This window comes from Natrix helvetica (genome assembly GCF_964273705.1).
Source record: "Natrix helvetica genome assembly, chromosome: 5".
NCBI classification, from domain to species: domain Eukaryota; kingdom Metazoa; phylum Chordata; class Lepidosauria; order Squamata; family Natricidae; genus Natrix; species Natrix helvetica.
The window spans coordinates 993,950-1,020,116 of record NC_138551.1 but is presented as its reverse complement, the minus strand read 5'-3'; the positions used below and the strand labels follow the sequence as shown (position 1 = coordinate 1,020,116).

At 52.9% G+C, this 26,167-nt stretch overlaps 1 protein-coding gene across 3 annotated transcripts in view; it reads right to left on the bottom strand.

Annotated features, from left to right (window-relative positions):
* FGF12 (fibroblast growth factor 12) overlaps positions 1 to 26,167 on the bottom strand; it is a 162,802-nt gene that overhangs the window by 65,911 nt on the left and 70,724 nt on the right. Inside the window, exon 1 of one of the 3 annotated variants that reach the window (XM_081955545.1) lies at positions 22,418 to 22,749. The exons of the other annotated variants lie outside the window; for them this stretch is intronic. Coding sequence (XP_081811671.1) covers positions 22,418 to 22,616 — 199 coding nt within the window. The 5' untranslated portion in view covers positions 22,617 to 22,749. Of the gene's footprint in view, positions 1 to 22,417; positions 22,750 to 26,167 lie in introns of those variants that run through there. 3 annotated transcript variants of the gene reach the window in all.

The window sequence follows — 26,167 nt, the reverse complement described above, 5'->3', positions numbered from 1 at the left end:
TGACGGTTGCAGCATCCCGGGGTCAGCATCCCAACAAGTCAAGTCAACTGGGAAGGCTTAAGATTCACTTAATAACTGTGTGAACAACTGCACTTTATATCCTGGCAAGAAAGGTCATAAAGTGGGGCAAAACTTACTTAACAGCGGTCTTGCTTAGCAATGCAAACTTTGGGTATCGAGGGCTACCAAGAATTCCCGGCTACTCTTTGGTGGAGTTACTTGACCAAAATCCACAAGGGATCCCCTTCAGATGCCACCTAGTGCAGGGGTGGGGAACAATGGCCCTTTAGTGACTTGTGGACTTCAACTCCCAGAATTCCTGAACCAGCCATCCCAGCTCAGGAATTCTGGATGTTGACGTCCACAAGTCATAAAGGGGCCATCGCTTCTCTCCCCCCCCCCCTTACATAGTCCAACCTCCCTCAAAACAATGCGTCTTAAGCTGTGTTGGAATTCACCATCTTACAATTCTGAGCTCAAAGCCTGAATAATAATAATAAATAATAATAAATATTTATTTCTTAGCCGCACCCTCTCCCGAAGGACTCGGGGCGGCGTACAACAAAACATAGGAAATAAATATATCGACATACATATAACAAAACATATACCAAGACATATACACGACATATACAAGGAGGAGGTGAACTGGTAGATAAAAACAAGTAAAAACACAATGTTTAAAAACCCCTAAATAAATTGAATGCAATTAAAATACCCCAAATAAAAAACCCGTCAGGAGCGATATAGTTAGATCAAAGTTGAGCCAGGCCAGCAACTTGAAATAGGTGGGTCTTGAGCTTTACACGAAAGGAGCGGAGGTCAGAGGTATTCCTAATATCCGGAGGGAGGTCATTCCACAGGGCTGGGCCCGCCACAGAGAAGGCTCTACTCCTAGGCCCCCCCCCCCAACACTGTCTGGTGGACAGCACCTGGAGGAGGCCCTCTCTGTGCGAGCGGATTGGTCGCAGGGATGTATGGGGCAGAATACGATCCCGCAAGTAACTAGGTCCTGAGCCATGGAGCGCTTTAAAGATTGTTATCAAAACCTTGAAACGCACCCGATAGACCACAGGAAGCCAGTGCAGCTCGCGCAGGAACGGTGTCACATGGGAGTACCTAGTACTCCCCATAATTACCCGCGCGGCTGCGTTCTGGACCAACTGTAGCCTCCGGGTGCATTTCAAGGGAAGCCCCATGTAGAGAGCGTTGCAGTAGTCCAAGTGAGACGTCACCAGCGCATGAGTGATTGTGCGTAAGGCGTCCCGGTCCAGTAGGGGGCGCAATTGGCGCACCAGGCGAACCTGGTGGAACGCCCCCCTTGCCACGGCTGTCACATGGTCATCCATGGACAGCCGGGCATCCAGGAGGACGCCCAAATTGCGTGCCCGCTCCACGGGGGCAAGTTGAATGCCCCCGATGGCCAATGATGGAATTAATTGGCTGAACCGGGGAGCCGGTACCCACAGCCACTCCGTCTTGGAGGGGTTGAGTTTGAGTCGGTTGTCATCCACCCAGATCCGTACGGCTTCCACACACCGGGACATCACTTCGATGGCCTCGTTGGGGTGGTTCGGGGTGGAAAAGTACAGCTGAGTATCATCAGCGTACAGATGGTATCCCACCCCGAAACCACGGATGATCTCACCCAGCGGCTTCATATATGTGTTGAACAGGAGTGGCGAGAGGACCGACCCCTGTGGCACCCCACAAGTAAGGGGGCGTAGGGTCGACCTCTCCTCCCCTGCCAACACACGCTGCGTCCAGCCAGAAAGGTAGGAGCCGAACCACCGCAAAACGGTGCCCCGGACCCCCAACCCCTCCAGCCGGCGCAGCAAGATACCATGGTCGATGGTATCAAAAGCCGCCGAGAGGTCTAATAGGACCAGGATAGAGGAACAACCTCTATCTCTGGCCCTCCAGAGATCATCCACCAACGCGACCAAGGCCGTCTCCGTGCTGTGACCGGGGCGGAAGCCGGACTGGCGCGGGTCTAGATAATCATTTTCCTCCAGATGCCGTGGAAACTGGTAGGCCACCACACTCTCTACAACCTTCGCCAAAAAGGGAAGGTTGGAGACAGGACGATAATTGGCCAGCTCCAAAGGATCCAGGGAAGGCTTCTTGAGCAAGGGTCTCACCACCGCCTCTTTCAAGGCAGCCGGGAGAGACCCCTCGCTCAGCGAAGCGTTCACTAGGTCCAGGAGCCAGTCTCGTGTAACCTCCCAGGATGCCAGTACAAGCCAGGAGGGGCACGGGTCCAATAAACATGTGGTGGGTCGCAGTCGTCCACACATTCTGTCCAAATCCTCGATGGCAACCAAATCAAACTCCTCCCAGGTCGATTCCTCAAGACTCTCCACGGACGTCTCCATTGGACCACTAACAGGGACCCAATCCTTCCGGATTTGAGCGATTTTATCCTGCAGATATTTCCCAAATTCCTCTGCTCTGCCCTGTAGAGGGGCCTCCCGCGGCCTCTGAAACAAGAGGGAGCGGGACACCCAAAACAGGGCGGCAGGGCGGTTCTCTGCGGATGCAATGAGAGTGGCACAATATTGGCGTTTGGCCACTCTCAATGCCACAAGGTACGTCCTTAAATGGGCTCGTGCCTGTGTTCGATCAAGTTCGGAACGAGAGGATCTCCAACGACTCTCTAGGCATCTCTTGCGGCATTTCATCACCCTCAGCTCCTCGGTAAACCAAGGGGCCAGGGTGGATCGTTGCCGCCGGAGAGGCCGCAAAGGCGCCACCCGGTTCAAGGCCCCGGTAGTCGCATTATTCCACGCGACCACCAGGTCCTCTACCCGAGGGCGGGTCAAGGTTACAGGAGGTGGCCCAAGCTCCGTCTGGAACCTATCTGGTTCCATCAGGCGCCTGAATGCATCTGGAAATGGCAGGGGGCTGGACTAGAGGACCTCCAAGGCCCCTTCCAGCTCATTCAATTCTATTCTAACCCCATGGAGTGATGGACTTCCGCTGCTGCCAGGCTGGGAGGTGAAACCCACCGTTTCCCATCCTTTTGCTCCTCAGAAGGAGTCCAGCGGAGAGACGAGGGAGGCCCTGGAAGCTGAGCAAGGCTGCTGTGTCCACAGCTGGGTGCCACCCACGGCCAAAGTAGACGCAGCAGGCAGATTATTAAGAGGCAGAAGACCAACGGCGGACCTGGATAATGATCAAGGATGCCAGGGGGATCCTTCAGATGAGAATTAGACCTCCAGAAAGCAGAATCTGTAACCGGAGGGAAGTTCTGACTGGCATCAGCCGGAGGGTTTCCCTCCATGCAAACAGAAGCTCATCCGAGGGACCAAGGGGGCAAGCAAGGAAAGGGATAAATGCCCACTTTCTCACCTGCTGGGTTCCCAATAATTGCTTCTCCTGAAAGGTGGCTGTCTGTGTTAATTAAAAAACAAATAAACCACCAACCGCAACTAATTTCAGACACGGTTTTGGTGTCAAGCTTTTGAGGAATGTCAAGTTTCCCTCCAGTTCCTGGTCCCTGTGCCAACATCCTTTTAATCTGAGGCCCACTCACACAACACTTGACGTCGCACCAAGGCAGTTAAAGACGGAGGCCGGACATGGGTCAACCTGAGAGGTTGGGCTGACGTCCAAGCCCACCACAGGTCCTGAAACAGGGGGATCCCTCAGAGACAGTCACAGATGCAACCCAACAAAAGCATTTTCACTGTTCTAGATGGTGGACCTGTGCTGCTTTCACTCTCTTCAGCAGGGAGCTTCAAACGGGGCCAACTTTAAGACTTGTGGACTTCAGCTCCCAGAATTCCTCAGCCAGCATGGGGAATTCTGGGAGTTGAAGCCCCAGACGTCTTGAAGTCGCTGAAGTTGAGGAACACTGATCAGTCTATAGTAGCCAAAAATCAGAAGGACTGGTGGTCAAAAGAAAGAGGTACCAGATTCCTCCTGATGAAAGAAATGACAGATAAAGAAATTCAATTCTTTAAACCTCCCTGTTATTAAAGCCCCCTTTTGCCCCAAGGCACCCCGTTAGTCCCCAAAATCAGCCACTGAGATTTCTAGACTGAGCCTATCATGCCCATATACCCCGGATAAGAAATAAGCAAAGATGTGTTTCTGGCTTTAAAAGGTGCCAACACAAAAGCTTCAAAGGTTCCCAAGATCAACAGTCTCTACTCAGCGCAAGGAAACACTGAACGTAATGTACATACGGAAGATTGAGCAGGCCTCCCTTAAGGAGGGGACTCTGGAAAAAGTGCAGAGAAGAGCAATTGAGATAATTAATGGCCTGGAGACTAAAACATAGGAAGAACGGTTGCAGGAATTTGATTATAGCCAGTCTAGGGAAAAGAAGGACCAGGAGAGACCTGAGAGCAGTCTTCCAGTATTTGAGGGACTACCACAAAGAAGAAGGAGTCAAACTATTCTCCAAAGCATCAGAAGGCAGGAAAAAGAAGCAACAGAGGGAAAATATGTAAGGAGAGAAGCAATCCGGAATTAAGGAGAAACTTCCTGAAAGTGAGGACAACCAACCAATGGAATGACTTCCTTCCAAAAGTTGTGAGTTCTCCAACACTGGAGGTTTTTAAGAAGAGACCGCACAGCCATTTGTCTGGAATGGTATAGAGCAGGGGTGTCCAAACTTGGGAACTTTAAGACTTGTGGACTTCAACTCCCAGAGCTGGCTGGGGAATTCTGGGAGTTGAAGTCCACAAGTCTTAAAGTTCCCAAGTTTGGACACCCCTGATATAGAGTCTGCTGCTTGAGCAAGGGGTTGGACTAGAAGACCTCAGAGGTTCCTTCCAGCTCTATTCTGATTGATTGATTGATATGAAGAACAGTTGCAGGAATTGGGTTGGTCTAGCAGCTTAATGAAAAGAAGAACTAGGGGTGATACAATAGTTGCCTTCCAATATTTGAGGGGCTGCCACAAAGAGGAAGAGGACAATTTATTTCCCAAAGCCCCCGAAGGCAGGACGAGAAACAATGGATGGAAACCAATCAAGGAGAGAAGCAACCTGGGATTAAGGAGAAACTTCCTAACAGTGAGAAGTTGTGTGCCATCACTGGAGGTTTTAAGAAGAGGCTGGCCAGTCACCTGTCTGAAATGGTATACCTGACCTCCATGCTGTGGGCAGAGAAGGTTGCTCCCTCCCACCTTTCTCCAGAAAATGCAGCTTTGTTCCCGGCTGCCATTTCTGCAGATTTGTTTTACTTGTCCGTTGGATCTATCAGTGGTTGTCCATCACTTGAAAGCATCTGCACCACCATTGCAGGGTGGCCGCAAGGAAGGACTCTCGCAGCTTCCCCATGTCAGCTGCAAACAACCAGAGCCGCTTGTAAATAGATAAAATAAGTAACTCTATTGATGTGCGCCTGTGTTATAAGACTCTTCCCCTTGGAATGGCCACATAAGATTCATGGATCTCAGGGTAGGTCAAGCTTCTGCTTTTTGCGACTGTGCAAGGGACTCCAAGCTAGGCCCTTGCTTGACCCCTCCTTCCAGCCGGGCGGGCAGCTTCCCAACACATCAAAGGCTCTCCAGGGACCGGGAGGATCACAAGCTGGTAAGAACTTTTCACACCACCAGGACAGTAGCTGGGTTGGACTGGAAGCCTAACATCCTGACTCAATCAATCAGAGCTGCAAGGGACCTTAGAGGTCTTCCAGTTCAACCCCCTTGTCAAGCAGGAAACCCTCCTGAGTGGGCTCAAGGTTGACTCAGCTTTTCATCCTTGTGAAGTTGTTAAAATGAGGGCCCCGATTGTCGGGGGGATTTGCAAATAATGCTTATCAGAATAAGAGAGTTGAAAGGGACCTTGGAGCAGGAGACCCTGTATCATTTCAGACAAATGGTGGTCAAGTCTCTTCTTAAAGACTTCCAGTGTTGGAGCATCCACAACCTCTGGAGGCAACTTCTGTTCCACTGGTTAATTATTCTCACTGTCAGGAAGTTTCTCCTCAGTTCTAAGTTGCTTCTCTCCTTGATTAGTTTCCACCTGTTGCTTCTTCTCCTCTCTTCAGGGGCTTTGGAGAATAGCTTGACTCCCTCTTCTTTGGGGCAGCCCCTGAGATATTGGAAGACTGCTATCATGTCTCCCCTGGTCCTTCTTTCCATTAAACTGGCCATGCTCAGTTCCTGCAACCGTTCTTCATATGTTTCAGCCTCCAGTCCCCTCGTCATCCTGATTGCTCTTCTCTGCACTCTTTCTAGAGTCCCCACCTCCTGTTTATATCGTGGCGACCAAACCGGGATTCCAGGTGTGGCCTTACGAAGGCTTTGTAAAGTGGCATCATGACTTCACCTGGTCTTGATTCTATCCTTATATTGTATGGCTTCCGTTGTAAACCACCCAGGGATCCCCGTAAAGCTTTGGGGGGCAGTATATAAGCCTAAATGCTAAATTCACAGAAGATGCAAAGGGAGGTGACCCATGACCCTCCTGGGGGGGGGGGGGGGCTGCCAAAAGCCAGTAGGAGCCAAGATGGAAAAATCTCCAAATGTCAAGAGACAGGTTTTATAGCCCTGTAATCTGATTAATTCCATTTGAGAAATTAAAATCACGTCGCTCGACTCCTTGGCTCCGATGTTTGCTTGGCAAAAGATTTGCACATCCGACGCAACTTCACTTAGGAGGAGATGCGGGCAGCTCTTCCAGCCCCAGATCTCTTTAAGGTCTCCACCCCCCACTCAACCCCACTTCATTAGCACAGTAACTTTCCATGGAGATCTGCCCATTTCCCGCCCTAGCCAGGATCCCAGGGGCAGAGCCCTCCATCCCTTTGGGGTCGCTGGGTTGGCCTCAAACTCATCTGCGCCACCAGGAATATTGCAGGCAATTGCGCAACACGATCGCCATGGGTCTCTTCGTCCATGCGCAGGATGGGGACTAGCCCAGGGTCCCAGCAATGGGGAGGTTGGCAGCAGATAAATTGAAGAAATGAATGGAAGAGCAAAGTGGTCTCTTAACAGAAAAATGGTGGAATTTGGATTCATGGCAGAAATGGATCCAAGCTTGTGGGCCACACAGAATAAACCAGGCAGGAATCACAATCGATTCTTACCTGGTTTATTCATGGAAAGAATCCTGGAGGTCTGAAAGTACAATTCTCCCACTGTCTCTTTCACACAGCCTGAGGAGATAGGGAGGGTCCCTTCTGAGCCTCTTTTCTCCTTGGCCCATTAGGCAGCTGTGGCCTCTCTTATCTGACTCTTCTCTCAAGCTGCCTTGACAGAATCTGGCCAGCCTGGAAAGACGAAGCTCCCACCGCCTCTCTACAGTCCGAGAAGACAAGGAAGGTCCCTTCTTCTGAGCGCTTTGCCCGTCCATTGTGCAGCTGAGGGCTGCACCTTCTCTCGTTTCCCTCTTCCTCAAAGCTACCTTTACAGAGTCTTGCAAATCCGAAGGTACAAATCTATCACTGCTTATATTATTTTTAACCATTTTTATTGGTTTATCATACAGTATACGAAGGAAACCCAAAAGTAAAGAGTAGGGAAGTTAGGGAAGGGAGGAGGGAAAAGTGGGGGAAAGCAAAGGGAAAAAAGGGGGAAAAAGGCCCCTTGACTTCCGACTCCTTTTGGGGCAGCAGAAGAAGGCATTAACATCTGGGAGTTGAAGTCCACAAGCCTGAAAGTTGCCAAGTTTGGACACCCCTGGTCTAATCGGTAAAACCCCAAATCAAAGTTTCTTCCCCCCCACCACCACCACCTCCTCCTCCAGCACCTCAAGTCCAGAAGTGGTTTCCAAGCAGAAATAAAAGCATTTGTGTTGTTTTCTTTGATCAAAAGAGTCCTTTTAGCCACCTCTGCTAACTCCATCCGTTTCTGCAGTTTTTACCACGGTTTCTTTTACCGCCGGTGAAACGAGGGAGGGTCCCTTCTGAGCCTCTTGCCCCACCCACTCTGCAGCCCTGGGTTACGCCCATCTCTTATCGGTCCCTTCACTTGGCAGCCTCTCTTCCTCCGTCCCCCGAGGCCTTTATGCAGGGCATTACAAAGCCCCAGGAATTTCCCTACCTAAAGTTTTAGAAAATTCAGAAAAATATGTATGTACAAACAGATCAGACAACCCCTCTATACCACAAACACACACACACACACACACACACACACCCCTTGCATAAGCAAAATGCAACCTTGTTAGCTCACCCATAAACAACCTACACGTTTTCTAAAAAAATGCAAGGAAGGGAAAAAATGCACCAGCTGAGCCAACCCAAAGCAAACGCCCCCACCCCCACTGCAACTTACCTTTCCAGGGTTTCTGGGCGTGGGGGCAGGCTTCCAAGCAAAGCCCTGAGTTGTAGCCGCCTGACATGTTTATAACGGCGGCCTGGGGGTCCGGGAGGCATTTTTGCAAAGGAAGAGGAAGGCTGCTAGGAGGGGGAGGCGGTGTTTTTCAGCCCGCCAGCTTCCCATTGAATTCAATGTGGACCACAAGAAAGCCTTGTTTTGCAAAGCCAGAGAGCCAGAGATCTGAGGGGCCCAAGAACCAGGGGGGCCAAACGCACGGTCCCCCCCCCCCCCCGAAGCCTACATCTCTCCTGCTGTGGCAGAAGACACAAAGACAAAGTTGCCCTCGCGGGAGAGTCCTCTTTCTCAAACCAAGATCCAGCGGAAACCTTCCTTCTCCATCTTCTGGCACGCGGGCAAGAAATCCAAGTGCATTTCTTGAATGCTTCCCTTGGTCTCCATCCAACCAGAAATGGCATGAATGGCCGGCCCAAAACCTGGGACCAGCCAGGGACTTTTCAGAAAGAGCTGAGTTATCAGCTGCATCAAGTGCAGGACTCAAGAGATGGACGAGGCTGCCGGGGGCAACGTCTTCCCTCTCCTGTGTCCCAACATCCACACAGCAAACTTCATCTTCTTCAGAGAAAGGGGTTAGAGGCCAATGAACAGGCCAGGGATGGCATAACTCACGCCTGGTTAACAGGAGACCCTCCCCCCCCCAATGGTCTTCCCTTGAGCAGGAACCTTACAGGCAGCTTGAACAGGCCAAGCCCATCTTAGTCCAGCAATTGGCTTTCCACCATGGTCAACCAGGGGCCTCTTTTGGGACAGCAGGCAAGAGATGGAGAGCTTCCCCTCTCTGACCCCTCTCCCTCTGCAACTGGAAGGCCTGGGGCCTTGGTTGGCCACGAGAACAGCCTGCCAGAGTAGATGGGCCAGGGGGCCAGGGGGTCCAATCCAGCAGGCCTCAGCTGGTGTTCTTAGGCCCACTTGGCTGCTCCAACCCTACATGGGAGTTGGGTCTTCAAGGGTCCAGCACCAGACCCCCTCGTGAAGGGTCTCAAGAGAAGCTTGACTGCTTTGCAGGCTTACAAGAATCTCCTCAGACTGACTGCATCCCCTTGGGAACAGCCAGATGAGGCTTCAAGGATTCCGGGGGAGACCAGGCCTTGTGCCTCTTCCTGCAGGGCAGAGGCTCCAGGCTAGGTCCCCTCTTCACACCTCCCTCCACCACACCAAGACTCTTAGCAGGCTGCAGGCACGCAGGGATCCAGGCCGGTCTAGATTGCAGGGTGACCGTGTGCCACGCGAAGAGGTTTTGCGGGTGGGGCTCAAGGGAGGCGTTGGGCTCTATTCTAAACCTCCTTCCAATCTTTTTCGCTACAGTGATGGGTCCGAGGATCTTTGCTCAGAGTTTGGAAATTTCGTCTTTCGCAGCCAGTCAGAAGGGGCGCCATGCCACATGGGAATGTGAGCGCCCAGGAACGGCCGAGAATCACGAGTCGAGCAGCAGAGAGACCATGTGGCGCTTCCCCCCGACTGCAACAGCTGCTTTCCACACTCACAATTGCAAGCAAATGATTTGCAATGTGAATGAGCCACGTGGGAGGCCGTGGATGCGCCTGGATTCCCACCTGATCCTTTGCACAGGCATGCGAGAGCACGTACGGTGCCCTGGCTGTCTGCGCCACGTCTTGGCCTCAAGCACACAACTAAGCCACTTCCTCCCTGCCTGCCTTCCCACAAGCAGCCCGGGAAAAGATCTAGCGTTACCTGGGCACAACCGGCTCACCTGGGGGAATGGGGGGTCATTTGTTGGCTTGATGATGGTTTAGCTGTTAAGTGAGCTCTGCCTATTTAATGTATTATTGTGCTAAGACAGAAAATGTTCTAATTCAATAGTTATACGGGTGTTTTTCCTCCACCACTTCTCCTCCTCCAGGTTAAAATGCAGCATTGAAAGCTACCGTAACTCTGCCCGTTGCCAGCAGTTCAATCCTGACTGGCTCAAGGTTGATTCGGTCTTCTGTCCTTCTAAAATGAGGACCCAGATTTTTGGCTAGTATGCATGTGGGTGTTACCCGGGTGGGGGTGGAGGGGTTATTTTATTATTTTTCTTTATTATTTCTCTTTCTTTTATATGCTGTTTTTATATCCTTGTAAGCTGCCTTGAGTTGCCATGTGCGAATAGGTAGCAATATACATTTTCTAAATAAAATAAAAGTAAATGAATTGGGGGCCAGATGCTGACTCTGTAAACCGCTTAGAGAGGGTTGTAATGTACTATGAAGCGGTATATAAAGCTAAGTGCTATTTTCCTTCCTTCCTTCCTTCCTTCCTTCATGGCACAGTGGTTAGAATGCAGTACTGCAGTCTAATTCTGCCCACAGCCAGGAGTTCGATCCTGACTGGTGCAAGGGTGACTCATCCTTGCGTCCTTCTGAGGTCAGTAAAAGGAGGACCCAGATTCTTGGGGCCAAGAGGCTGACTCTGTAAACCCCTTAGAGAGGGCTGTAAAAGCACCGTGAAGCGGGTATATGTGTAAGGTAGTAGTTCTCAACCTGTGGGTGGCGACCTCTTTGGGGGGGTCGAAAGACCCTTTCACAGGGGTCGCCTAAGACCCTCCACCTCCACCGGCGTCGCCCAGGCTCAGAAGCGCGTCCTGAAGCGGCAGGTGCTTGAAGAGCGCTGGGTGGCAAAGCAGCCCCCTCCCAGCTCCGGCCTCAACCCAGATGCCCCCCCCCGGTCTCCACGCCAGGGAAAGGCCAAGGCGCTGAAGGGGGAGAGAAACGGCTTCTTCTGGGTGGCGGATCAGCCTCAGCTCCGACGGACATCCGAAGCGAGCGCAGTCGGCGGTGTCGCTTCAGCTGGTGGGACGGGCTCTCACCCAGGCAGGCGCATGCTGGGATTCAAGCCGCCTTGGGCCAGGACGCTGCCTTTGTCACCCCCGCCGCCGGTCCTGTCCTGCGGGCTAAACTGAGCTCGGAGGCTTTTGGGGCCCCGGGAAGGGCTGGCAGGAGAGGCCCGAGGGGAGGACAGGGCCGGCCCACCCATTCCTTCTGTCCCGAGGAATTCCACTCGGGACGGAAGCACAGTTCAATGTAGCTTAAACCTCCATTTAAAATCCCATTTAAAGGGCAACTTTTTAATCTGTGTTTAAGAAAGAAAGAAAGAAAGAAAGAAAGAAAGAAAGAAAGAAAGAAAGAAAGAAAGAAAGAAAGAAAGAAAAGAAAGAGAGAGAAAGAAAGAAAGAAAGAAAGAAAGAAAGAAAGAAAGAAGAAAGAAAGAAAGAAAGAAAGAAGAAAAGGGAGGGAGGAATGGAAAGAAAGAAAGAAAGAAGAAAAGGGAGGGAGGAATGGAAAGAAAGAAAGAAAGAAAGAAAGAAGAAAAGGGAGGGGGAATGGAAAGAAAGAAAGAAGAAAAGGGAGGGAGGAATGGAAAGAAAGAAAGAAAAGAAAGAAAACTGGGTGGGGGGGAACGGAAAGTAAAAAAAGTAAACTTAACAAAGTGTAAACCACGAACGGCTGCTGGAGGCAGGCAGGGAGGCCGTTTTATCCTGGAAAATCCCAGCCTGGCTGATCTTCTCCCAAACCAAGATGGGCAGATTAATCACTATACTTTAATTATGTTCAATTTGTAATAATGAAAATACATTCTGCATATCAGATATTTACATTACGGTTCATAACAGCAGCAAAATGACAGCTTGTAGAGTAGCAACGAAAAGAATTGTATGGCTGGGGGTCCCCACCACACGAGGGTCCGTATGAAAGGGAAGGTTGAGAACCTCTGGTCTAAGGGCTACTCCTAGTTCTTTTTTCCTCCTCCATCACCCTTCCTCCTCCTCCTCCTCTTTCTCCTCCTCCTCCTCCTCCTCCTCCATCCTTCTCCTCCTTCTCCCCCCCCTCTTCCTCCTCCAAAACAATACCAATGGTCCTTTTGTTCTGGAAAAAACAACTGCGGAAGAGCTGCTGGAGGGGTTTTGAGGTAGGGAGAGGAAAGGGGCAAGATGAAGATGAAGCCTGCAGAATCAACCAATCAACCAATCAATCAATCCCCCCATCCCTTCTTATGGGCATGTTACACTCTCTGTGGGCATCACTGCCTTCCTGCTCAAAATGGGATGCCAGCCTCATACAGAGCCTGCTTCCAGAAGAATTGGGGGAACGCTGCCTCCACCCCCCACCCCACCCCACTTACAAAGTCAGATGCCAGGTGAAGGATTGGCTGAAAAACTATGCCCCTAAAACACACCCTGGACCCCCCGCCTATCTGTTCGTGGGGGGGGGGGAGTTTGCTTTTGGGAGAGCTTAAGCCTGGGTGGATTTCAGCAGACTAACCTTGAGAAGTCGCAGAGAGAATAAACGGGATGCTGAGCAGTGCCCCCCCCCCCCGGTTGAAGAGGCCCAGGGCACAACCAGGTGTTAAAGGGTTATGTCATGAACCACGGAGTCAGGGAACGGTGAAGCTGGAAGGGCCATGAAAATCACCTCTCCAAGGAAACCCATGGACTTCAATGCCCAGAGGTCCTCAGCCAGCTCTGCTTGGATTGGACGTCCATTGCTCTTAAAAGTTGCCAAGGCTGAGAAATTCTAATCTACTCCAACCTCCTGCAACCTGTATTAAATTGCATTAAGCCCAAGGAGCTCTTCTGAACTGCTGAATCAAAGCCGGCTGTTCCGAGTGATAACAGAGCTGCGGTGCCATTCAAGGATTATGGGCCACAGAGCAAGGACAGGACGGAGCAGTTCCCCGCTGGGATCAGAGACCCGAGTGACCCCGAATCTTCTCACCCAAAAGCCACTCGGAGGCCTGCAAAGCCCCCCCCCTGCACCCTGTCCAGCCCGCGCCCAGTCCCCGCTTCCCAGAAGTGCCAGCTTCTCACCCCTGCGTCCGTCCATCCGTCCGTCCGCCCCCCCCCCGCATGGGGCTGGGTTGGTGGGCAAAAATATATGCTTTTATAACCCTTTTTCCCAGACTTGTTAGGGAACAACTGCAGTTGTTAAGTGAATCGGGTATGGGTAGTCCTCGGCTTACGACCACAACAGAGCTCAATTTTTTGTTGCTGAGCGAGACAGTTGTGAAGTGAGTTTAGCCCCCTTATGAACTCCCTCGCCACCGTTGTTAAGTGAATCATTGTCGTTGTTTAGTAACAAGGTTGTTAAGTGAATCCAGCTCCCCGTTGCAACCGTCATAAATATGAACAAGTTGCCAAGCGTCCAAATTTTGATCCTATGGCCCTGAGGAGGCTGCAATGGCTGTGCGAATGTATGGGAAATGGTCATAAGTCACTTTTTTCAATGCTGTTGTAACTTTCAATGGTCACTAAATGAAACTGTTGTAAGTCAAGGACTCCTTTTATTGCAAAATTTAGAGTCATCCCTAGGTCCCAGTTGGGATGCATTTCAGGTTCTTCCCCCAAAAGCGTGGCCTGCACTGCAGAGTTAGCGTGATCTTCGCCTCCCCGGAAGGTCTCAGCCTCAGCTGCCACCTTCAGCTTCCCACCTTCAGCCCATCACCTGGAGAGCTGGAAGCCCCCGAGATGCCTTCAAGCCAGAAGACAGGCAGTTCCTGGGAAGACGCCTCACTGTGGCCAGCCTGCAGGTCCAATTTGGCTGCTAACACACACACACACACACACACACACACACACACACACACACACACCCTTCCAAGCCTGCCAATGAAGCAAGGGGTGGGGGCCCTGCCCATTCTTCCCCCCCCCCTTGGCAGGAGAGAGCCAGGAGAAGAGGGTGGGGTCTGAAGTGCCCCTGCCTGGGGCCTCGGTTCTCTGATCCCCTGAGAAAGGCCTGAGCTGAGAGCTTTTGACGCGGGTGTTTCAGCCCAACTAGGCAACATCAGCAGGGATGGAAGGGCAAGCCGTTGGCTCTCTCTCTCTCCATCACCCCCTACTGGCACTGATGATGTTACTTAGTTTGATAATGAAACGTTTTTAAGAAAACCACCAAGCTACGAGAGCACCAAAGATCCAAATTAGCAAACACCTAGAAGTAAACAAAGTAATAGCCAAAAGCCAACATGGGTTTGTCAAAAACAGATCATGCCAGACTAATCTTATTGCATTCTTTGATAATGTGACAAAATTAGTGGACCAGAGGAATGCCGTTGATATAGTTTACTTGGACTTCAGTAAGGCTTTTGATAAGGTAGACCATAATCTACTACTAGATAAAGTAGAAGAATGTGGGTTAGACAGCATCACCACCAGATGGATTGGTAACTGGCTGACCAACCGCACTCAACGTGTAGTCCTCAATGGAACTGCATCTACATGGAGGGAAGTATGCAGTGGAGTACCCCAAGGCTCTGTTTTAGGCCCAGTACTCTTCAACATCTTCATCAATGATTTGGATGAGGGAATAAATGGGGAACTCATCAAATTTGCAGATGACACCAAGCTGGCAGGAATAGCCAAAACACTCCAGAAGACAGGCTTAAGATACAGAAGGATCTTGACAAACTTGAACATTGGGCACTATCTAATAAAATGAAATTCAATGGTGAAAAGAGTAAGGTTCTACATTTAGGCAAGAAAAACTAAATGCACAGGTACAGTTTAGGTGGTACCTTGCTCAACAGTAGTAACTGTGAAAGGGATCTTGGAATCCTAGTGGACAACCGTTTAAATATGAGCCAGCAGTGTGCAGCAGCTGCCAAAAAAGCCAACACAGTTCTAGGCTGCATCAACAGAAGGAGAGAATCAAGATCACCATGTGAAATGTTAATGCCACTTTACAAGGCCTTGGTAAGGCCACACTTGGAATACGGCATTCAGTTTTGGTCACCATGATGTAGAAAAGATGTGGAGACTCTAGAAAGAGTGCAGAGAAGAGCAACAAACAGGATTAGGGGACTGGAGACTAAAACACATGAAGTACGATTGCAGGAACTGGGGATGTTTAGCTTAAGAGAAAGAAGGACTAGGGGAGACATGACAGCAGTGTTCCAATATCTCAGGGGCTGCCCCAAAGAAGAGGGAGTCAAGCTATTCTCCAAGGCACCTGAGGGTAGAACAAGAAGCAATGGGTGGAAACTAATCTAAGGAGAGAAGCAACTTAGAAGTGAGGAGAAACTTCCTGACAATCAGTGGAACAGAAGTTGCCTCCAGAAGTTGTGAATGCCCCAACACTGGAAGTCTTTAAGAAGATGTTGGATAGCCATTTGTCTGAAACGGTATAGGGTTTCCTGCCTAGGCAGGGGGTTGGACTAGAAGACCTCCAAGGTCCCTTCCACAGTCCTCCTCGCCCTCCCTTTGCTCTGCCTTTCTCTTCCTTTTCCTTCTCCTCCTTCTCCTTCATTGTCCTTACCCTCCTCCTCCTCCTCTCTACCAGCCCCACTTCCTTCTAGCCCTGGTGATGTTAGGTCACGAAACGTCTGCAAGAAACCCACTAAGCTCCGAGAGCACCAAGGACCCCACAGTCTTCCTCCTCCTCCTCCTCCTCCTCCTCCTCTCTTCTCCTTGCCTTCCTTCTCTTCTCCTTCTTCCTTCTCCTCACCTCCTCCTCCTCTCTACAAGCCCCACTTCCTTCTAGCAAGGCTGATGTTACTAGTCGGGTCATGAAACATCTGCAAGGAAACCACCAAGCTCCGAGAGAACCAAGGACCCCACGGTCTTCCTCCTCCTCCTCCTCTCCCCAATCCCCTTCCTACCAGCACTGATGACATTACCTCGTTGGGTAATGAAATGCCTGCAAGAAAACAACCAAAGTCAGAGAGCACCAAGGACCCTGCAGTTGTCCTCCTCCCTGCAAACCCCCTGCCTTCTAGCACTGCTGATGCTGCCTAGTTGGGTCATGAAACGTCCGCAAGAAACCCACCCAGCTCAGAGAGCCCCCAAGAGCCCCCATTTCCACCTGAGCTGCAAAGATTCTCCGACTGCTGTCAGAAGGTCCCTCCAGGAAAACTCTCCACAGGCAGCTCATTTAATGTGAGGTTATTTCACTCAAGAGCCCTTCCTCTCTAAATGTGATCCGTAACATCAATCATATTCATCGCATTATCTCTCTGCAGGGGGGGGTCCCATTCCGGGCCTAAGAGGGGAACAGCACAGACCCTCCAATCCCCCACCCCTCTTTTGACCCCCCCCCCCAGCTGCAGTTCGTCCTCAGCTCTTCCCCAGAGACAGATTCTCCAGCAGGCAGCGGCTCTCAGCCCAACCACGTCAAAGGAACCACGGGACCTTGGAGGTCTTCTAGTCCAGCCCCCTAATCATCATTTCAAGGAAACGGCTCTCCAGTCGCTTCTTAAAAACCTCCAGCAATGGAGCACCTACTACCACTTCCCTTCCACTGATGAATTGTTCTCCTTGGTTCTAGATAGGATCTCTCTTTGATCAGCTTCCATCCACAACGACTGTGGAGATTCTCAGACATCCAAGTCCTGGTTGTCCCAAAAGGGGCTTTTTCAGGAGGCATCCAGACTCTCTGGGATTACAGATTAACAGAGCTGGAAGGGGCCTCGTAGGTCATCTAGTCCAACCCCCCCTGCCCAAGCAGGAGACCCTACACCACTTCTGAAGGATGGCAGTCCAGTCTCTTCTTAAAAGCTTCCCATGATGAAGCTCCTACAACTTCCGAAGGGTTGACTGTTCTCCCTGTCAGGAAATTCCTCCTTATTTCTAGGTTGAATCTCTCCTTGGTCAATTTTCATCCATTATTCCTTCTCTGGCCTTTGGGTGTTTTGGAAAACAGCTTGACCCCCTTCTCCTCTCTGTGGCAGCCTCTCAAATATTGGAAGATGCTCTCCTGTCTCCCCTGGACCTTCTCTTCCCTAGACCAGCCAGGCCCAGTTCCTGCCACCGTTCATCGTAGGTTTTATCCTCCAGTCTCGTCATCCCGGTTGCTCTTCTCTGCCTCTTTCTAGAGCCTGAACATCTATTTTATAGTGTGGTGAGCAAAACTGGATGCAGTACTCTATGTATGGCCTTACTAAGGCTTGATAGAGTGGTATTAGTACCTATTACTTTGAAGACATTTCACTTCTCATCCAAGAAGCTTCTTCAGCTCTTCTTTTTCTTCTTGAGAACTGAGGAAGCTTCTTGGATGAGAAATAAAATGTCTTCAAAGAAAAACCAGAAAGTCCAGTTGTCTTTTTTTTGGGGGGGGAAGCCCCTTTGGGACTCCCATCCATTCGTCTTTGACTTACAACCACCATTGAACCCCAAATTTCTCTTGCTAAGGAAGATGGGCTTGATCTGGAATCTGGAGGAACCCTGCAAGGTGCTCCTGTCCCCCCCCACCCCCCATTCACCCCAGCTCCGTTTTGTCCCATTTTACAGCTCCCTCATCAGAAGGTCGCAAAAGAGGATCACGTGACCCCGGGACACTGCAACCGTATTAAATACGAAGCAGTTTCTGAGCGTCCAAACTTTGGATCAGGCGACCTCGGGGATGCTGCAACAGTCCTCCTCCGTGGGACGAGTCAACAATCCCTTTTCTTTCTCCGTGCTCTTGCAACTAAAACAGCCCTCTAACCCAACTCTCGGAAGTCGGGGACCGCCTGGACATCCTGTAAGGCCACGGCCCAATTCCAAAGGGACTTTTGGATGGAGAGCTGGACAGAGACTGGGGAGGGGGAGGGGGGCCCTGCCGGGTTCCTGCAGCCGCCAGATTTCAAATCAAGCTTGGATGTCGCTTTCACACAACCCCACAAAGGACCAGGGCTCTGGATTTCCAAGCAGCGGGATAGGAGGACTCACGGCGACCTTGTGTCCGGGGGTCCCAGGGGTGGCTTTCCTCGGGGGAAGCCAAGACTTTTTCCCCAAGAGGAGGGGGATGCGGAGCGTGGAGAATTTCACAGAACCTGCCCCTCTGAATTGGGTGGGGGGCTTCCCCCCTGTTCAGAGCAGGCGTCCAGGTTCCAGCGTCCCAGACAGATGGCTGCCCAGCCTCCACTGCACCGCAGGAACGTGCCTGCCCCACGTTGTGGGAACAGGCGGTGCCCAGGCGCCCTTCCCGGGAGAAGGAGGGGGCCTTGGCCCCGTGTGCAGACAGAGGCAGAAGGCTCTTGCTGCTGGGAGCCGGTGCCAAGCAATGTGCCAGCAGGCTGGGCAAAACACCCACCCACAGCCTGGGGCCCCCAGCCAGCTGGCAGCTGCATCCCTGGGTGGGAGAATTTCTTCCCAGATTCAAACAAGAGGACCCAGAAGAGGAGTATTTGTAGCTGGGGGTTGAAATGAGGGATCCTGGAGCTCCTCTCTGAGCTGGGTGGTTTCCGTGCGCACGTTTGGGGACCCAACTAGAGAATAACATCAGTGCTAGAAGGGAGAGGGGTTTGCAGGGGGAAGGGGAGGGGAGGAAGAAGAAGAGGAGACATTTCATGACCCAAGTAGGTAGCATGATCAGTCTTCCTGAGTAGTCGCCCAACCCAGAAAGCCACCAAGCTGAGAGAGCACCAAAGACCCCCAAATCCCCCCAATCTGATCCCCTTGTTTTCACCAGGGGTTGTGCAGGAGGCCGAAGAAACCCTCCCTTCCTCAGGCAGCCTCCTGAAAGACTGGGGCTGGGAGGGGGAGAGCAGGAGAGCGGGCAAAGCCTCCCAAGGAAGGGCCAGGAAAGGCCTCCTCCTCCTCCTCCCTTTGCTCCAGCAGGGAGGGGGCCGGGTGCGAAATGCAGCCTGGGAGGAAGGCAGGTGGGCCAACCGCCGTGGGAACACACATTTCTACAGCATTGCGCCTTCGGTCTAGAATTCACCCCACACCCTGAACCCCCTCCTGGGGCTGCTTGGTAGCAATGCAGGCTCAGCCCCTACGACCTGGTCACACAGGGGAGAAGAGAAGCCAGCCTGGAGGGACCTTGGGGCTCTCTGCTCTCAGTGGCTTCCTCGCTGCGTTTCATGGTGCTCTCACGCCACTCCCTGGTGACACTGAAGGTGTTGCCTAGTTTGGTAATGAAACGGCTGCAAGGAAACGACCCAGCTAGGGAGCATCAAGGACCATACAATCCCCTTCCTCCTCCTCCTCCTTTCCACAAAACTCACTCCCTTTTAACACTGATGATGTTAGCTAGTTGGGTCAAGAAACAACTGCAAGAAAGCAACCCAGCTCAGAGAGCAATAAGGACCCCGTAGTCCTTTTCCTCCCCTTCCTCCCCTTCCTCCTCCTCCCCCTCCTCCTCCTCCTCTTCTTTCTAGCATCGCCACAACCAGCCCTCCCCAAGAGGGGCACCTTCCGAGCCACAGACGCCAAATCCACGCGAAGACGACTTTGGAGAGCTCCCATTCACACAACACCCTTAACCGGGTTTTCTTTATTCCATTTCTATAACCGCCCATCTCGGTCAACGACTCCGGGCAGTTTGCAATTCAAAAAATGCATTTAAACATTAAACATTTTAAAATAAACAATAAGAGCCTCCAAAATAAAGAAGCAGCTGAGATTCTTGGCCAGTCAGCAATGCAGCCAGGAAATGGGGCTCTTGACGCCCCCAGGGCCCCCAGCACCCACGCAACAGAGCCAGGCTCCTCTCGGGGCCTTACGAAAGACTAATAGGGGGGGGGGGGGCATTCTGATCTCTGAAGGGAGGAAGTTCCATAGAAGGGGGGGAGGAAAGCCCTCTTCCAGTCCCTGCCAGCCAAACCTTTGATGGTTGAATTAAGCCAGGGGTGTCCAAACTTGGGAACTTTAAGACTGGTAGGCTTCAACACCCAGAATTCCCCAGCCAGCTATAGTGGCTGCAGCTATGTTGCTATGCTGGCTGGGGAATTCTGGGAGTTGAAGTCCATCAGTCTTAAAGTTCCCAAGCTTGGACACCCCTGAATTAAGCTGTTTTGTGGGTTCCTATAACACCCTTCGCACTAACACACATGCAACATGAACCAAGGTGAACCCTAATCAAATACAGGTTGCCCTCGACTTACGACCGTTCATTTAGTGACCGTTCAAATTTACAGCGGTGCAGAAAGAAGTGAATTAGGAGAGTTTTTCACACTTACGACCATTGCAGTATCCCCATGGCCACGTGATCAAAATTTAGATGCTTGGCAGCTGGTTCATATTTACGGCGGTTGCGATACCCCGGGATCATGTGATCCCTTTTTGAGACCTTCTGACAAAGTCAATGGAGAGATTCACTTAACAACCGTGTTGCTAACTTAACCACTGCAATGATTCTCTCAGCACAAGAAAACTCGTGAAATGGAGCAAAACCCTCTCTGTTTCACTTAGCAACATAAATGCTGGGTTCAATTGTGGTCATAAGTGGAGGACTACCTGTATAACATATCTTACATGAATGCAGCCCTTTGCACGTTGGTGTCCAACTGGGCGAAGGGCTCGGATGGGGGCATGTGTGAAAGCCCCTTCCTTCCTTCGAGTGGGACATCCGTGAACCATTTCTCCTGCAGAGACTCTCGGACCCCGAGGGATCCCAACCTCAGCAGAACAAGCAAAGCACAACTGAAGTGTGAGAATGAAGCCTGCAGTTCGTTGTTGAATTGTGTTGAGAAAGGCGGGGGTCTGAGCCAACTCAAGCGCCTTCCAAGCAAAGGCCGAGCAGAAGAAATTCCAGCTGTTTTGCTCCTGAACAGCTGGAGAGAGAAAGCCTCCGAGATATGCTGAAGAATCAGTTCCCTCACGCACACACAAACACACCCTCCCCACCTGAGGTCAATACACAGAGGCCTCTCTGCCTTTTAACAGAGGGAGGAGTCAGCCCGGGGAGAGGGACCCCCAATGAAAGGGAACCGGATCTAGTTAGAAACACAGCTTGGGCTGGGAAGAGACCCATCATCAAACTATGAACCAGGCGTGGGAGGAAAAAAAAACCCAAGTCTCAAGAGAAAAGAGATTTCTAATAAAGCAGACCATTTGCAGCTCAGGGCGGAGTAGCCCTGATGATGTTCCCTAGTTGGGCAATGAAACGTCTGCAAGGAAACAATCCAGCTCAGAGAGCACCAAGGACCCCACAGTCCTCCTCCTCCTCTTTGTCCCCTCTTCTCCTTCCTCCCTTTCTCCTTCTCCTCCACAAACCCCTTCCTCTTCTAGCACTGATGACGTTACCTAGTTGGGCAATGAAACGTCTGCAAGGAAACTACCAAGCTCAGAGAGCACCCTGGAGCCTTCAAATATATTCCCATTTCACAGGCAGAAACATTGAGGTCCGGCGGGAACCAGCATCACGTCCTCGTGCAAATGACAAATGATAGCTTTCCTTTGGGTCAGGAGGTCATAGCTGCCAGGACACCCCTTCTCTCCCCCACCCCAAAACCCATCACAGCCATCGAATTACCCACACACCAATTCAAGGGCTTGACCTCACACACTGAACCACAAAAATCCAAATGCAACTAGCAGAGGTTAGCATGAGGACTCTACCTCTGCTGACCCAGCCTGGGCTCCCTCATTGGGCCAGTGGCTCAGCCGGACGGACCCTCCTCGGCTGGGGCTGCCATCCGCTTCTCCTGCCACAGTTGAGTGGCCACCATCCAGTTCAATGGCAACTTGATGCAGCATTTACTTCTGTGCAAACTGCAGTGAACAAAACCCAGCCAGATCTGAAGTGGGGAGCAGCAGTCTCCCCACCCACCCCCAGAAGCCCCCAGGGGAGCCAAAGGTGCCCAGGGTCCCCGCAAAAAAGACCCTGCTTTGAAAAACGGGAGGAGGGGGCATTTTATGGGGTTAAGAAGCAAGGCAGCATTGTGCAACTTCCGAGTAGGTAATGCTGGGACCCTGACTCAGCAATCCAGGGGGAGTTTGCACACCTAACCTGCCCAACCTTGTTAAGGAATTGCCCCCATTCCTGGAAGACACTAGACGCTCCACTAGCCCAGCAGACCAGGGTTGCGCGACAGGCCGAACTCTAGAACACGCCAACAGGCTTTCGTGTGAACGCAGCCACTACGCCCTTCTTTCTGGGGACGGAGCACCAAGGGGAGATCCAAGTGGGATTCCCCAGGGGCTTCTTCCTACGGTGAGGGGCAGCTGCTGCGGGAAGACTCAGCGGGGCTCCCAGCCAGCCCTTCGGCCGGAAGAGCCCCGGGCGACCCTCTCCGGGCTCCGCAGACGCCGCGCCTTCAGCCTCGCCCAGGATCAGGAGTCGCGCACCCTAAAACTTCGCTAAGGCCCCGCGGGAAGCCAAGACCGTAGGCGGGCGCGGAGGGAAGAGGCGAGCGAGCCTCCAGCTTAGGCGCAGTCTACCTGGGCAGGGAGGGCCGGGGCGGGTGGGAGCGGCGCGGGCGACCCACCTGGCCTCCTCCGGACGTGCCTCTTGCGGCCGCTGCAGAAGCGCACCTTGCTGAAGACGCCCAGCACGTGCCTCTCGCAGAGGGAGCGCCCGTCCTTGCTGGGGCTGGAGCGGCGCTTGGAGGCGGAGACGCGCTCGCTGTTGGACTCGCGCGCCTGCCGCTTCTGCCGGATCAGCGAGCTGGCGATGGCCGCGGCCATGGCCGACGGGGCGGACGGCGCTCACAGGCCGACGGCCATCCTCACCGCCCGCCGCCGCCGCCCCGGCCGCGGCCCGCCATCGCCGCCGCCGGAGACGGCCCCGGGACGGCCGGAGCGGCGCCCTCGCCCCGCCGCCGCCGCCACCCAGCCCGGCCCCGGCGCCCCCTCCGCTCGGCCGCTCCCACGGGGGCGCCGCCGCAGCCAAGGACCGGCGGCAGCGGCGGCGGCAGAAGCAGGAGGATTAGCCGGCGGGGGTCCCGGGCAGCCCGGCCGCCCCGCTGCCAGCAGCCGGCCACGCCTCAGCGGCCCGACGGGGCGGCGGCTCTCCCGCACTGCCCGCACTGCCCGCCCGGCCTCCCGGGGCAGCAGCGACTGGGCAAGGCGGCGGCGGCGAGAGGAGGAGGACGACCAGAGCCCCGCATCGCCAGGCCAGCCGGCAGCAGCTCCGGAGGAGAAGCGGCGCCGCCCGTCCTCGCGCTGGTGGCGGCGGCGAGGGAAGGCGGGCTCTGCCGCGCGCCCGCCCCCCGCCGCCCCGGCCCCTCGCCCCCGCCCCGCATCGCCCCGCGCGCCGCCGCCGCCCGGGAGAGACTGCGCTGCGGAAGGGAGAGCGACGGCTCCGCGCCCCCCCCCCCGGCCCCCTCCCACCCCCCGCCCGGCGCCCCTTTACGCAATCCTACGTGACCGCGGTGGGGATGAGAGGCTCGGCCTGAGGGGGGGCTTTCCTCCGCGTAGACGCCCTCCCCGACCCCCCTCCACGCCCTCCTCCCCCTCCCCAGCTGGGACCTCTAGCAATCCCCTCCCTCCCCGCCCCCCGGGACCTCCCCGCGACCCCCCAGCCGCCGCCCCGGCCATAGCGGAGGGAAGGCGAGGCGGAGCTCCCCCCCCTCCCACGACGGGACCCCTCGGTGGCCCTGCGCTGTCTCTGGGCGCACACATCCCGCCAGCCCCCCCCCCCTTTCCACCTAGGCTAAGCTCCGGAGGGGTTGAAGCTCCTCTCTCTCTGCCTCTTTCCCACGGCTGCTGGGAGCCTGCGGGGTCTCTCGGCGGGGGGGGGGCTCAGGATCGCCGCTGGATCGGCTCTTCTAGCCAGATTCCCAAGACAGCTGAACCTCGGACTGACCCCCGTTTTCATCCGACTCTCTCCAGGGTTTCTGATTGATTGGTTTTTGCTCAACGGAGCCTGGCTTTCCCCCTGCTCTCCGACACGGTGGCCCCCACCCCCTCTGTCCCCCACCCCACCCCCAGTCCATTTGATCCTTCAATTTTACTACTCTGGAAAAAACAACAGCCCAGGTTCTCCTTGACTTATGACCACAAACGGAGCCCCAAATTTCCCTTGCTAACCTAGGCGGTTGTTAAGTGTTTTATGACCTTCCTTGCCACAGCTGTTAAGCTAACGATTGCGGGTGTTAAGCGACATTGACTTTGCTTGTCAGGCGGTCGCAAAAGGGGTCACTGCAACTGTCGTAAGTGTGAGTCAGTGGCACACTCTCTGAATTTTGATCACGTGACCCAGGGGAGGCTGCAACGGTCACTAACTGAATGGCTGTAAATCGAGGACTCCAGGTACTGGTATCCCTGTTGGTGCTGGAGGCCACTGTGCTTTCATGCAGAGCCCCCCCCCCCCCCCGTGAGTCTTTTCATTGAATCGGCCTCCCACCCCTTCCCCTTTTGTCTCCACCAGCTAAAGGCCGCTTCTGTTTTGAGGCTGGGGGCAAAGCCAAGCAAAGGGGGGGGGGAACTGGCTTTTCAGAGGAGCCGCTTCTGCAGCCCCCTTTCTAGCACCAAAACCCGAAAGCTGATCTAAACTGGAGGGAAAGTGTGTATAAATTCACCCAGTGCTGGGAAGGGGAGACCGGCTGCAGGAGGAGTTTAGCTGCCCGTCCGTCCGTCAGCGCAATAATGCTGGACAACGGCACTTAAATGGCACAAAAAGAGTTGTTGTTAAGTGAATCACTGCAATTGATCAGTGACTAACCCGGTTGTTAAGTGAACGTGGCTTCCCCATGGAGTTTGCTTGCCAGGCAGTCGCAAAGGGGGGCCGTGTGACGCCCCCACCCCCGGGACCCCATTGTGACCATCGTAAATATGAGTCAGTTGCCAAGGGTCTGATTTTGATGACCCTGGCAATGCTGCAACAGTCGTAAGTGTGAAAAATGGTCATAAATCAAATTTTTCAGTGCTGTTGTAACTTCAGTCACTGAACGAACTGTTGTAAGTCAAGGATTAGCTCTAAACAAATAAACGGCACAAAAGGAAAGAGTGAGTTCCGAAATTCCATTTTCCTCCCATTGTGGAAGAAAGAAATCACAACCGTAGTCCACACAGCAGTGCACTTGCCTGCGTATATACACACACCCACAAACGGCCCACAAGCAGTGGCTGCCAAGGCCGGTGACCCCCTTGCCCCATTCCCCACCCAAAGCCCAAGCAGACTTAGACTTCCTGAGAATTAATTGGCCTTAATAAACCCCGCGTCAAACCGAGCGATGCTGCGTTGCGCAAGGAAAGGGAGCCGTTTGGCTCAGAATGGAGGGTGTTACTCACAGGTGTAAGAATCGGATCCCAAGCAAAAAGCCAACGGAGCGAAAGACTTTGGGCCCCCATCCAAAGAGAAACCCCTGTTCCTGCCACTCCGATTGTTCGGCTTTTTCTATGTATAAAGAAAATAAATCCCCTGCCCCAAATTCCAAAACGCCTTCCAGGGGAGTTCCTCAAATGCTAACATCAACCAGCTAGAAAGAGAAACTCAGTTAGCAGGAAAGGACTTTTCTAGCTTCCCATTCACAAAGATCAGCCCGCCCCAAACTTGGCGACTTTAAGGCTTGTGGGCTTCACAAGACTTGTGGAATTCCCAGCCGGCTTAGATGGTCACCGTGTTACAGAAAAGACTGGAGACTTTGGAAAAAGTGCAAAAAAAGAGCAACTAAGGTGACTAATGGCCTGGAGACTAAAACATAGGAAGAACAGCAGCAGGAATTGGGTTTGGCCAGCTTAGAGAAAAGAAGGACCAAGGGGGGCATGGTAGCAAATCTTCCAGTATTTGAGGGGCTGCCCCAAAGAAGAGGGGGTCAACTTATTTTCCAAAGCACCAGAAGGCAGGACAGGAAACAATGGATGGAAACTAATCAAGGAGAGAAGCAACCTGGATTTAAGAAGAAACTTCCTAATAGTGAGGATAATGAACCAGTGGAACAGCTTGGCACAAGAAGTCACAGGAGGTTTTTTTAAGAAGAGATTGAACAGCCATTTGTCTGGGGTGGGGGCTGGATTAGAAGGCCTCCAAGGTCCCTTCCAGTTCTAGTCTGATGGTTTGATGTCTCCAGACCGCGGTTCATCTTCCTTGCTCTTCTCTGCACTTGTCTGAGGGCCTCAGCACCTCATTCCAGCATTTCAGGTGCTGGACTCCAACAACTCCTCTTTCATTTTCCATCTGACCCACACAAGAGGCGACAGTGAGCAGAACTAGAGCAAGGAAAAGCTCACAGCTGTGTCGGATGCATTAGTGCAGGAGGGAGACGTTTGTCTAGGCGACGCTTGTGTCTATAGGA